Genomic DNA, 14,057 nt, shown 5'->3' on the forward strand with positions numbered 1-14,057 from the left:
TCTCTGCTATAACGCTAACGCAGAAACAGCGGAGTCAGGCGTTGTTTACTACAGCTGTTTCAGCAGAGCTCCATGTGAAACGTCAACTGCTGCCCAGGGCTTAGACCGGAAGTTAGTTTCTGTTTTTCCCGCGCCGGTCACAAACATCAGATTTTCTTACAATTCCAGCCGTCAAAATCCAAAAACCTTTTTCATCTGAGGTTTTAATTCTTCCTTACACATGCCGTTCAAAGGAATTTTGCCTCTGGCCGATATCCTTAAGTCTGCACTATGGAAAATACAGTTAGGCCCAGGCTTTGCACACGTGTCCTCTTTCTCATCATGCAGGAATAGGCACCTACCTGCCACATGAACGCTTGGATACACAACATCGTCAATATGGTCACAAGCCCCAGTTTCAGTCTCGTCCTCCCCCAAATGCGGGGATTGTGGAGACCACACTGACGTCACCAGATCAGTCCTTTGCTCTCAGGTCAGGACTGCTGTAGCTCCTGAAGAAGGGAGCTATTTCCAGGTTTCCGAGAGGCTAGGAAAACTCGGGGTTCTACTCCCTACTTCTGAAGAAGACGGGAGGAGTCAGGCTCATTCTTGATCTGTCCTCTTTCCACCCCTTCATGGCAGCAATACACTTCCGCATGCTAACCATCAGACAGGTTCTGGCTTATGTGCACCCAGGTGATTGATTCTCATCTGACATCTCAGTGATCCCAAAACACAGGAAATTCCTACGTTTCTCCTTTGACGGAGTCCAGTACCAATACAACAGACTCCCTTTCGTGTACTCCCACGCACTGCAAACTGTGGTTCTCTCTGAGCTCGCAAGATTTTTCTCCGCTCGACGTAGATGCTTTCGCTCACCAACCATCCTTCAAGTTGTATCGGTGTTTCTAAAGCTCAGAATGGTAGGGAATAGGCACTAAGGTAAGTGTTTGACAAGAATAAATACATGTTTATGCATTCAACCTACTGATGAATTTATGATATTATTTATCAAGACAGCTTGAAGGAAGTTAACTTGCAAATATTTTACAGGAGTAAAAATATTGAGGAATATATTGTATGCCAGAATTCAGCTTAAGATAGTGAGATGTAATTTTGGTCTAATGAGAATATGTTAGCAGGAGCTGCAGCTCTGAGGAGCCAGACCATCAGGTGTCACCAGAACATCCCTGTCTCTTTTTCAGGGAGTCGTTACAGCAGCCACCAGCCTCATCACCACTCTGGCTCAGAAGAGCCCTGATGACTTTAAAACATCCCTGTCACTGGCTATGACCAGGCTCAGCAGGGTGGGTCTATCTGACACAGGACACTTGCATGTCTCCCAGGTCAAAGGTTAAAGCTAATGTCTCTATCCTTCCCAGATTGTGACCTCTGCATCCATCGACCTGCAGGACTACACATACTACTTTGTTGCTGCTCCCTGGTTGTCTGTGAAGCTGCTGCGGCTACTGCAGTGCTACCCTCCACCTGGTAGGGGGACGGTTTACTGTTGGACTGTAACCTGAGACAGGTTCTTAATGGATTGACCTGTGGTCTTTAACCTTTTGATCGCACCCTGGTGACCAGCAGGGGCGGTCCGACAGATGCCAGGCTCCATTCGGCACCAGCCGTCCCTCTGTAAAAGCAAGGCAGTCCTGTGCCTTGCTTAAGGGCACAACAGCAGAGTGAATAGGATGGTTATAATTCTGCTAAATGTCTCGTGGCAGCAAACACTCTTTGTTGAAGATCAACTTGATTCTAGGGTTGTCACGGTAACCGGTGTAGTGGTAAACCCTGGTAAAAAAGTTGACAATAATAATAACCGTCTTGTTTTTAAAAACTATATTATCTCGGTGGATTGCCGCGGTGTAGGCGCGGTGACTCTTACCATCCACCGTATCATCTGCTGAAGTTGCCGGCGGCACATGCGCACTTTGTTGTTTACAACTAGGGCTGCAACAACGAATCGATGAAAATCGATTATTAAAAGCGTTGGCAACGAATTGCGTCATCGATTCGTTGTGTTGCCCCAAATCATGCACACCTCAACAAGCAGCAGTCGTCACAAATAGCAGCTGTGAGACATTTTAGGTGATAACATGTTGTTTTTCTGCTATTGAACTGCTTTCTAATAATGTTATGTTTAATAAAGTGAAGGAAGGAGAGAAAAAAAGTTTCCCTAGCAGTTTAAAAAAATGTCCCCATGTAATCCGATTAATCGATTAATCGTGTCGAGACCCCATCCGATTAATCGATTATCCAAATAATCGTTTGTTGCAGCCCTATTTACAACCAGAACTTTCTTGAAGCTAAAGCTGAAATAATGGCCAAAGGAGGAGACGGCAGCGCTCAGGACAAGTGGGAAGTACGGGCATCTTTTGGATATTTGAAGAATGCCGAGGGACAGCTGATAGAAGACGGCTATCCTGTTTGCAGCACGTGCAGAAAAAGTGCCTGTGAAAGGCAGCAACGCTTCAAATCTCATGACACATCTGCGTGACCATCACCCACAACTCTACAGTCAACGCAAGGCAAGCTAACGTTAGCGTTTTAGCTAAAATGCGTGATCCGAGGATTTGGGTTGAGGGAGAATGCAACGAGTCGCTATATAAAGCAGCCGCAGCGCCGCTACCTGCATATAAACCATGTCGCGGACGCCGCCATGTTGAAATGACGCTATGCATTACGGGGCTCCCAGGGGCAGATAAGAGTTGGTCTCTCTCCGAGAATAATTATGAATTTATGACATTTTCCCACATCTGCAAAGCTCACTGGAAGGACACAAACCGAGGACAATACTTTCCTGATAAAGGGTTTATTACTCAAGTAAGGGTAAAAAAGTATCTGATTAGAAGGCTACTTGGAGTACTGAGTATCGTTTGATCTAATATTTTTAAAATGATGACATCAAACAGACAAAAAATAAGAAGTTATGGGCAAATATTGGTATTTTAAAGACTAAATGGGAAAAATGTAAACAAATAAACAACATAATTACAAAATAACACATTTTAGGCTAAATTTAGACACAAACTGAGGACAATATTTCCTGACATACAGGGTTTATTTAATCGTGTAAAAATGTAGCACGTTTAAAAAAAAATACCGCGATAATACCGAAAACCGTGGTAATTTTGGTCACAATAACCGTGAGGTTAAATTTTCACACCGTGACAACCCTAGTTGATTCATGGTTTTAATACATTTGCAGTTGTCTATAGCGGGAATGAATGCCTTGTAGGTCGTTCTCTGGGGGGAAGAAAGCTCAGATGCTCCTGTTTGAGTATGTAGACGTGAGCCAGAGCAGTAAGTTGCTTCAGATGACAGGATCTGGAGTCTTATTTCCTAATCAGGGTGTCTCTTACATAGGCGTAGCCGTGGCGCGCCGCCACGGCTGAAATGTTACTGCCATGCCTACAAGATCCCAAGTTTTATTTATTTATTTATTTAGCGCTGTTTCCCGAAGAAGCAGCGAGAACTACTATGTTGTCGCTTGTGATCACAGCGGGCGGGCAGCAAGAAGAAAGGAGCAGGCAGAGCAAGGTGCAGTTACAGCATAAGTTACTGAGTTTAAAATTAGAAATGTAGCAGTGGATATAATGCTTTTTGGTTTACATGTTTTAATAGCATTAAGATAAACGAGTGTTGACAGGGTTTCCTCCAGTGCTTACTAGGCCAGGTTTTCCTCCCCCCACCAGGCTAAGCATCACTTATTCATGTAAAATTTATTTAGTTTCTCTTGTCTGACTTTAACCGCATCTAATACTGTATTACGGCGTGAGCGCAACAGCGACAACTTAAGATCGATGCGTGAGCAGCCTGAGAGGTCGGGTGTTTCATCTGAACCCTTAAAACCTCCAGCAGGCTACGCTGCACTATTAATGTGTTAGCGCACGGCGCTAACAACTTAGCGACGTGACATGTCTCGGAGAAAGCGTAAAAACACGTTGGACACTTCTTCTTAAGCAGAGCACGACGTCGCCTCGGCTCGTTCACGGCCGAGCCGGTACCGGACTGGGCTCGATAACATTGACCCAGCACAGCCACTGGGTCGTTGGAGCTGCCCCGTTACTGCCTGATAGAAATCCAGCGGGTTTCATCAGACTCGTAGTTTCTTGTTTTTGCTGGGGACCCCCTGTATTTTACCGCTCCCTCCTGCAGTCTTCCCCTATTAACTCATTCGCTGCCAGCCGTTTCCTGATCGCTAAAAACCTTCGCTGCCAGCGTTTCTCACCTTTTTTACAGTTTTTTTTTTGAGTCACAGAACATTGCGCGCTAAGATGATGTCGACGCCAGAACAACCAAAACAAAGCGTAGACTCACCTCTTACATCAGGAAGAATCTGTGCATTTTGAGCTTTATCCGTTCTTTCATAATCCGTTGTTGAATTGTGATCGGCAGAAGCTTTTCTGGTTCGCATCAGCAGTGCGGGGGCTCGTTCCGATGCCCACACAGTAAAAAAATGCAAATGACAACTTTAATCGTCATTGGCAGTGAATGAGTTAACATTTAAAATGATTCTGTAAATTCCGTGTATCAATAGAAAAATCTCTGCCTCTGCCAGCTGCAGTAAATGTAGTCTCCAAATAATAAATAAGAGGTGCATTCATCTGTGGATCTCCTTTGATCCGCATTAGTGATATTTTCAGCACCAGAACAGTGAAGCAAAGAAAGATTCCTGAGTTTGTTAGTAATTTTATTTATTAGTTGCATCTGACCTGTGCTATTTTTCTCTGAAATGAGATCAAATCAGTGCTTCTATGGGTTGTCTCCACTCTGCACTAGAAAATTTTACTTTATTTAGAGACGTGTCATAATTTCTCCCCAATCCTCCACCCCCACCCCCACCCCCACCCCCCAGCCACAGCTGGAAAAATTCCTAGGGGAAACGCTGCTAATATTCAATTCAATTCATTTCAAGAATACTTCATTAATCCCAGAGGGAAACTGATTGCTGTAGTAGCTCAGAATAATAATAATAATCAAGTCATCAAAGAGTTGTTGTATATTACAATGGCTGTTGGCAGGAAGGATCTCCAGTAGCGGTCAGTGTTGCAGCCAAACTGAAGAAGCCTTTGACTGAAGACACTCTTCCGTTGTCGGACAGTCTTGTGAAGAGAATGCTCAGGGTTGTCCATCATGTTCTTGACTCTCTGGAGGATCCTTCTTTGCATTATCTCCTCCAGCGGTTCTGAAACAGCTGAAACTCTGGCTGAGTCCTTGAAAGGGCTTGGAGTTCCTCCATCTTGTTGGCCAGTGACCTCACATTGCCCATTATGATCGATGGAAGAGATGGTTTGAATTTCCTCTTTCTCTGTCTCCGTTTTGCTCCCGATCTGCTCCCACGCTTTTTACGTTTTAGCTCATTTTGGATTTGTGGCTTCAGTTGAGGTATTATTTCAGCCTTTCCAATGTTAATCAGCTGCTCCCGATTGTAAACCAGCTTGTTGCCATGGTTACGCATCATAACAAATGCTCAAAAAGTGAAAAAAGCTACAAAATAAAATAGCAGTAAAAATCCTCCAAACTTCACAGCACCAGAAACAGAAAAGTAAAATGTCCAAAAAATACAGTTTTCCTTGAGAAACTAGAAGAAAAAATGCCCACGAAAAGGCAAAACTTACATACAGTCAACAGAGCTACTCCAACATGCAGCCACCCAGAGCAGCGCAGTTCCGGAGGAATATTTGGACATGTCTCCTCTGATTTTCTACCAACAACGCAACTCCATTTGCTCATCAACGTGATGTTTTATCTCCACAAATAGCACAAGCCTGGAGGAGTTCAGCTGTCTGGTAGCGTTGCTAATGCTACTAAGCTTCTACTAGTTGAGATGTGTGGAAGAAATACAACCCAGTTTGGTTTATTTAATAGCGCCAGATCTCAAAGCATCAAATCCAGTCCACAACAGAACCCAAATCCCAGAAACAGTCCAGTTAAATCAATTCTGAGGATCATCTATAGGAATCAAGGATTTTTTTTTGTCATTGTACCAGCATCCCAGTACAACACGATGTTGTTTTGGTCTTGTTGTATTTTTGTGTGTCTCCTTTTTTTCCTCTATGTCTCTCTTTCTGCAGGTCTAGAAACAGATTCTTGTTAACCATGCATTGTTTATATTTCTAACCCCACCCCACCCTCCACCCCCTCATCCTTCTCTGTTCCCCTTTCTCTTACACTTCTGTCTCCGTGTCCGTTAGTATGTAATACAACCAAAAATATTTCTAATAAAGTTTCGGTATCAGGTGTGGTGTTATAGCAGAAGCTATAACGCTCCACCTGCCTCCACCTTCACAGCCAGACAGCGCGCAGTAAAGAAAAAAAAAGTTAAACCTTGTTGTGTGCTGGTGGTGTTCGGAGGGACCAAAGCGTCAGTGTACGACAGACTCTCCTCTGTCAGCTGTGGCTACGATGTAGCTCATCACCACCAGTGTGTGTGTGAGTGGGTGAATGACTGTGTTGTAAAGCAGCCTGCCGGGTTCTAGAACTCCTGTAGCCACAGCTAACAGAGGCGAGTCTGTCGTACACTGATGCCACCGCTCCCTCCGAACACCACCAGCGCAAAAGGGGGGGTTAAGTGTCTTGCCCAAGGACACAACGACAGCAACAGACTGAACGGGGCTCGAACCTACAACCTTACGATTACAGGGTGGGCACTTAACTCCTGGTCCACCGACACCCCAGATAGGAGAGCAGGGGGCAGCCGGAGATAATTTCATTTCTGCCTTTCAGTTCTTAACTGGTCTTCAGTTCCTCAGTAAATCCAATAATTGGGTTTAAACTCGCCCATACCGTGCAGTGACTTTCTCCACGATCACATCCATTTTGCAGACTAACACTGGGATCGCAGCTAGGACCTCTAGCTTGGGATTCACCTTGAGCAGCATCCCAGTCTGAGCAGTCTCCACACGGCTGAGACTTTCCGTTGGTAAAGGGTGGCACTCCAATCGCCCTCGACTTCCGAAATCCTCCCACTCCAATCAGAAGAAATTCAGTAAATATCAGGCCAAAAATCCATAAGTCTTCAATGCCCTCCACGGACATCTGGGAAAGGCATATGATATTCCACTCCTTCCAGGAATCCAAAATATACCCCACCGGGTGCGTTCATCCAGACAAGCTGGAGACCCCCGCTCTGTTCTCATTGTTGAAAAAATCTTGTCAGTCGTGTTGAATGACCAGTCGACAAAATCCATGATTTGATATCAATGTAGTTTTCTGGAGGAATGCAGAGAAGCGCTCTGTAGGCAGACAGGACAGGACAAGGGCCTTGGGAAAGGACGAGGGAGGAGAAAAAGAAGTGTCTGTACTCTCCGGGTGGTGGAAGAAAAGGGTGTTTGTGAGGGAGTTTGTCAAATCTGAGCAAATCCTAATTAGGCCCGAGCAGCGAAAGCGCTGCGAAGGCCTCTTGTTTTTTGCTCTGTTTATTCTTTCTTTTTTATTATTCTCGTGCCCCTTTGAACGGCTTTTTGGGGACCTTAACATACCCCAAAACTCACAATATTTTGCACACTTGTCAAGCCTGGTGAAAAATTTGATATTTTAAAGGTCCCAAAAAAATCGCAAAGAAAATGGCTGAACAGCGCCCCCTACAAGGTAAAAAATACCCCTCTCCATAAAGCTTAGTTTATCGTACAGTTATGAAATTTGGTACACTTGTAGTACTCAACAGTCCGCACAGAAAAGTCTCTTGCAACCATGGTCAATATCAAACAGGAAGTCGGCCATTTTGGGTTGAAATGGCGATTTTAAGCCATTTTTGCCGTTTTTAGGGTCTGTTTCTGATTGGATTGCTCGATCATTTTTCGCACGAGCATCTCAAAAATTGTGTAAAATTGCTCAGAAGGGATGGGCGAACAAAATGAGACGAGGATTCTGAGTTTTCGTATATGCTGAAGGGGCGGGGCCAGGCCTCAAAGTTTGACTACTCGCCAAAAAAATTTAAATTGCTATAACTTCATAACTGAATGGAATATAGTTACCAAACGTTCTGTGGTCATTCATCATCCACCCACAAAGTAATTTGAATGGTCGGATTATGACATCACACAAGCCCCACCCCCTCAGGGCCAAAAAGGTCAAGTTTTACTGTGAAAGGTCCCAAAGTGTCCCATTTCACTTAATCACCACAAAACTGTAGCTGGTAACTCAAGACAAGTGGGGGTTGCTTGGCGTCACTTTATGGGAGTTTTCGGCAGAGGGCGGGGCTGCGGCGGCGCGGCGAAGTCAGGCGTACCGCCGTGGCCTTACGTTTGCTTCTCATTTGGTCAATTCTAAAGATATCGCCACGAAACTTCTTGTGAGTGATCCTAGTCCGGCCCCCCAAAAAATCTGATGAGAACATCCGGTGGGCGTGGCCTATTTTCTGAAACAGCGCCCCCTAGGACCATTAAAACTGTCAGCCCCAAGCCATGCTTTGACTGAGGATTACAAAATTTGGTACACTAATGTGGTGTCTCAGGACCTACAAAAAAGTCTCTTGGAGCCAAGTGCAAAGTCGCACAGGAAGTCGGCCATTTTGGTCCAAGTGCGCGATTTAGTGGTTTTCACACACGTTGTTTGGAGAGTGATGCTCCGTCGCCCTTTTCACCAATCGCCTTAAAGCTTCTGCTATAAGCTCTTAAGACATAGAGGAAAAAATTCAACCGTCGGATTTTAAATAAGTGTAAAGGTGTGGGCGTGGCTAAGCCTCAAACTTTGAACTGTCGCCACGCCACTCTTTTTTTCACAGCTCCCTATTGGACTCCTTTTACTCAATCACCAGGAATCTCTGGCAAATAGCAGCAGACTAGTTGAGGTCACTTGGTCTCCAGTACTGGCAGGTTTTGAAAAAAGGCGGGGCTTTGGTAGCATGGTGAAATTCGCCATCACGCCATGGAAATACGTTTGCCTCTCATTTCTCCATTTATCGTTATATCACCTCGAAATTTGTTGTGAGTGATCGTAGTTGGACCCCCGATAGAAATAGACAGCTGACGTTTGTGGGCGTGGCCTATTTTTTTATATAGCGCCCCCTAGGACCACTAAAACTTTCAGCCCCAAGCCGTGCTTTGACTGAGGATTACGAAATTTGGTACACTAAGGTGGTGTCTCAGGATCTACAAAAAAGTCTCTTGGAGCCAAGTGCAAAGTCGCACAGGAAGTCGGCCATTTTGGTCCGAGTACTCGATTTAGTGGTTTTCGCACACGTTGTTTGGAGAGTGATGCTCCGTCGCCCTTTTCACCAATCGCCTTCAAACTTCTGCTATATACTCTTAAGACATAGAGGAAAAAATTCAACCGTCGGATTTTAAATAAGTATAAAGGTGTGGGCGTGGCTAAGCCTCAAACTTTGACCTTTCGCCACGCCACTCTTATTTTCACAGCTCCCTATTGGACTCCTTTTACCCAATCACCAGGAATCTCTGGTAAATAGCAGCAGGCAAGTTGAGGTCACTTGGTCTCCAGTACTGGAAGGTTTTGAAAAAAGGCGGGGCTTTGGGAGCATGGCGAAATTCGCCATCACGCCATGGAAATACGTTTGCCTCTCATTTCTTCATTTATCGTGATATCACCTCGACCATTGTTGTGAGTGATCCTAGTCTGACCCCCAATAGAAAAGGTCAGCTTAAGTTTGTGGGCGTGGCCTATTTTCTGTATTAGCGCCCCCTAGGACCATTAAAACTGTCAGCCCCAAGCCATGCTTTGACTGAGGATTACAAAATTTGGTACACTAATGTGGTGTCTCAGGACCTACAAAAAAGTCTCTTGGAGCCAAGTGCAAAGTCGCACAGGAAGTCGGCCATTTTGGTCCAAGTGCGCGATTTAGTGGTTTTCACACACGTTGTTTGGAGAGTGATGCTCCGTCGCCCTTTTCACCAATCGCCTTCGAGCTTCTGCTATATACTCTTAAGACATAGAGGAAAAAATTCAACCGTCGGATTTTAAATAAGTATAAAGGTGTGGGCGTGGCTAAGCCTCAAACTTTGACCTTTCGCCACGCCACTCTTTTTTTCACAGCTCCCTATTGGACTCCTTTTATCCAATCACCTGGAATCTCTGGTAAATAGCAGCTGACAAGTTGAGGTCACTTGGTCTACAGTACTGGCAGGTTTTGAAAAAAGGCGGGGCTTTGGGAGCATGGCGAAATTCTCCATCACGCCATGGCAATACGTTTGCCTCTCATTTCTTCAATTATCGTGACATCGCCACAAAATGTCTGGTGAGTGATCCTAGTCTGACCCCCAATAGAAATGGGCATCTGAGATTTGTGGGCGTGGCCTATATTCTGAAATAGCGCCCCCTAGGACCATTAAAACTGTCAGCCCCAAGACAAGGTTTGACTGAGGATTACGAAAATTGGTACACTCATGTAGGGTCTCTGGACCTACAAAAAAGTATCTTGGAGCCAAGCGCAATTTCGCACAGGAGGTCGGCCATTTTGGTCCAAGTACTCGATTTAGTGGTTTTCGCACACGTTGTTTGGACATTGATGGCCCGTTGCCCTTTACACCGATCACCTTCAAACTTATGCTATGTACTTTTAAGTCAAAGGGGAAAAAATTCAACCGTCGGATTTTAAATAAGTATAAAGGTGTGGGCGTGGCTAAGCCTCAAACTTTGACCTTTCGCCATGACATTACTTGACTTAATAACTCCCATGTGCATGATCAGATCTAATTCAAACTTTGTCTGTGTGATCACTGACCACATCTCAAGACAACGACAATGTGGACAGCTGACATCACCTAAGCCCCGCTCCCTGACAACAGGAAGTCTATTGTTTTATGGTGAAATGCCCATATTTGTCCCCTCTAATTTAGTGAAAATGACACTCAGGTCATACAGTGTCTTCATGATGTTTTAAAGACCATTCAGATCTGATAGCTTTCCAGAAAGTGAGGGGCTTTGATGCCATGGTGAATGCTGGCGTGACGCCATGACCTTACATTTGACTGTAACTTCCACAAACGGCCTCCGATTTGCCCGAAACTGAATATGGCAATGAACAATCATGCCCTTTAGCCAATGAGGCACAAACGGTTGGTGAATGTTATATAATGTCACCAAAGCTGACCTCAATGGGACTTTTCTGTAGTTGGTCACAGCGCCACCTAGATAACGTTATCCTTCGATAACTTTAAAAAACATGGTCAGAATAGCATTAAAGTTGGTCACTGTCATCACACCACCAGTGTGGTAAAGATAGAGGATTCCCTAGTGGTGAGACATAAAATATAATGGTGGGCTCAAAGGGGATGCTGAGTCAGGGTGAGTTGCGGACAAGGTGGCCGTTAGCAGTTTCTGGTGTTGGGGTGGTCGACGTTTGTGTTCTGCGGACGTGCCCTGGTGCCCCGGGCTGCCGGCCAGGCCGGAGCGGCGCGGAGCTGCGAGGGCCGAACGACGCTGCTTGCAGCTTTAATGTAGAGTTACTCTTTTAATGTTGGCATCAGTTCCATCAGTTCTGACTGGCTTCATGCACAGCAGCTGGACCTAGTGCTCTTAAGAGTTACGCCAAAAGGGTTTTTCTAGAAGTGTTTTGTATTGCAGAGGACGCCTCGCTGCGTAGCCGTCTGACCGAATGTCTGGAGACCATCCTAAGTAAAGCTCAGGAGCCGTCCAAGTCCAAGAAGGTCCAGCACTCCAACGCTAAAAATGCTGTTCTGTTTGAAGCCATCTCCCTCATCATCCACCATGACAGGTGTGTTCTACTCTAAGCACCCTGGTGTTCCTGCGACAAGTAATGTGTCGCGCTGCAGCTTCTTGTTGTGTCTCGTTTTCCAGTGAACCCACGCTGCTGGTGCGAGCGTGCAACCAGCTCGGCCAGTTTCTGCAGCACAGAGAAACCAACCTCCGCTATTTGGCTCTGGAGAGCATGTGCACGCTGGCCAGCTCCGAGTTTTCTCACGAAGCTGTAAAGACTCACATCGAAACCGTCATCAATGCCCTGAAGGTGAGCTGAAGGTCACATGTGGTCGGTTTGCTCCAACAAGGTTGTTATCATTTGAAAAATGTTTTCGTTTTGTCTCCAAAATTTTTTTGTCTTCTTTGGTGACAAATTAATTTTTGCGAACAATAACAAAACAAAAGCTTAAAGTTGTACTTCTGTAAAGACTAAATTATGACAAATTGATCTACATTTTTTTAGACGAATAAAAAAGAATAGAATAGACTTTATTGATGTCCCACAGTGGGGAAATTAACTTGTTACAGCAGCACCAAAACTTTAGAGAATTATTTGAAGAACAATAATAAAAAAGGTGCATGTATATACACATAGGCAGTAAGCTATTGTTGTAAAAAAATATTACAATAAAAATTTACAATAACGAAAATCCCATCTCCCCATGGGAGAATGGAAAGAAGAACCAGTAAGCGAGTGGAACAGGCAGGACTAGACAACAAAAGAACCAACCAGAGTCCAGAGCTGGCTGCTGTTTGAAGAAGCTACTGGTGACCCCAGACATCATATATTGATGTCAGATTTTCATAGTGTTAAGCAATTTTGTCACAATTTAACAAATACTTCTAAAAAGTATGAAATGCCTTTCAAAGAACATTTAAAGGGATATTCCACCCCCAAGCGAAATTTTGTCCATTTCCGTATTCCCCAGAGTTAGATAGGCCTAAGTGAGAAAAAAGCATTTTGTAACCAGTTATTCTCCTGGGGTCTCATTTATCAAACTTTGCGTATAATCCTTACTAAAACCTGTATGGTGGCACAGTGGTTAGCACTGTTGCCTCGCAGCACGAAGGTCGCAGGTTCGAAACTCTGCTCCGGCCTTTCTGCGTGGAGTTGCGTGTTCTCCCCGTGCATGCGTGGGTTTCCTCCGGGTACTCCGGTTTCCCCCACAGATCACAACACGCCCTAGAGGTTATAAATTGTAAGTCGCTTTGGATAAAAGCATCTGCTAAATAAATAAACATAAATAAATATAAACATAAAACTGTACTTAAGCTCAGCAAAAAAAATGTACTTAAGCCAAGCAGGTTTGTGATCTATCAAACATGGAGTACGCACAGCTGCACACAATCTCTGCTTCATAAATCAGAAACTAACCAGAAAGGTTCTCAGGTGTTTCTGGATCACATCCCGCCCTCACCACGCCCACTTTCTGCCATAAATGGTCAATGCAAAGTGCCTTGTGGATCTCATGCACATACACAAGCTGGCTCGTTGCAGCGCTCCACCAATGACGACGTAGATCAAGGCAGATCAAGGAAGCTCAATTTCACCGAAGCAGAAATTGAGGTACCTGTGGGTGAGGTGGAGAAATGAAAGGAAGTGCTTTTGCAAATCAAATAAGAGAAAATCCACAGAGTGGCACAGCGTTGCTGAAGCCGTCAGTGTTGGGAGTTCTTCAGGGAGATCTGTGGCGGATATTAAAAAATGGTCCAGTCGGGATTCGATCCCCAGACTCCCGGGTGAAAGTCATGTGTGCTAACCAGTCAGCCAAAGGGACATCTCCCCTGACCAAGTAGCCAGGGCTCATCATCAATCGGGTCACAGTGACAGGACACACACTGTCACAGACGCATGACATTCTGTCTCAATCTGTCCCCCTGCTGATACTCTGCATTCCGCATTCTGCGCTTCAGGCTGTGTGTGTGTGCGTGTGTGTGTGTGTGTGTGTGCGTGCGCGCATGTTTATGTGTGTGTGTGTGGGGGGGGGGGTCTTGTTCTATGTGAAAACGAAGCAGTACAAGTGATAATGCTGCAGGATTTCATAATTGTATCCTTCACAGCAGCAGCACTGCAGGTGCTCTCCATGTGTGTAAGCCAGGTCCTTAGTCTGCTTAAAGTTGTGCACTTTTTTCTGCACGTTTTCTTTTATAAGTTTGTGTGGAAAGTTGCATACGCATGTTTCCGACACCGTTTTGTGCGTAAGCAAGTTTTATAAATGAGGCCCCTGGTCTGGCAGCAGGCTGTCTGCTTTAGCTTAGAATAAACAATTGAAGTTAATAGGATGAGGATCAGCACCTCCAAATCTGAGACCATGGTTTTCAACCGGAAAAGGGTGGCTTGCCAACTCCGGGTCGGGAGAGAGGTCCTACCTCAAGTGGAGGAATTTAAGTATCTCGGGGTCTTGTTCACGAGT

General features: G+C 45.0%; 1 protein-coding gene across 2 annotated transcripts in view; it reads left to right on the forward strand.

Annotated features, from left to right (window-relative positions):
• The window catches only part of LOC107381936 (AP-2 complex subunit alpha-2), a 90,957-nt gene that overhangs the window by 32,161 nt on the left and 44,739 nt on the right, over positions 1 to 14,057 (forward strand). For both annotated transcript variants that reach the window (XM_070554598.1, XM_054732439.2), the window contains exons 6-9: positions 1,185 to 1,286; positions 1,362 to 1,470; positions 11,509 to 11,659; positions 11,743 to 11,911. In XM_070554598.1, coding sequence (XP_070410699.1) covers positions 1,185 to 1,286; positions 1,362 to 1,470; positions 11,509 to 11,659; positions 11,743 to 11,911 — 531 coding nt within the window. The remainder of the gene's footprint in view (positions 1 to 1,184; positions 1,287 to 1,361; positions 1,471 to 11,508; positions 11,660 to 11,742; positions 11,912 to 14,057) is intronic.

The sequence above is a fragment of the Nothobranchius furzeri genome, chromosome 9 (genome assembly GCF_043380555.1).
Source record: "Nothobranchius furzeri strain GRZ-AD chromosome 9, NfurGRZ-RIMD1, whole genome shotgun sequence".
NCBI lineage: Eukaryota > Metazoa > Chordata > Actinopteri > Cyprinodontiformes > Nothobranchiidae > Nothobranchius > Nothobranchius furzeri.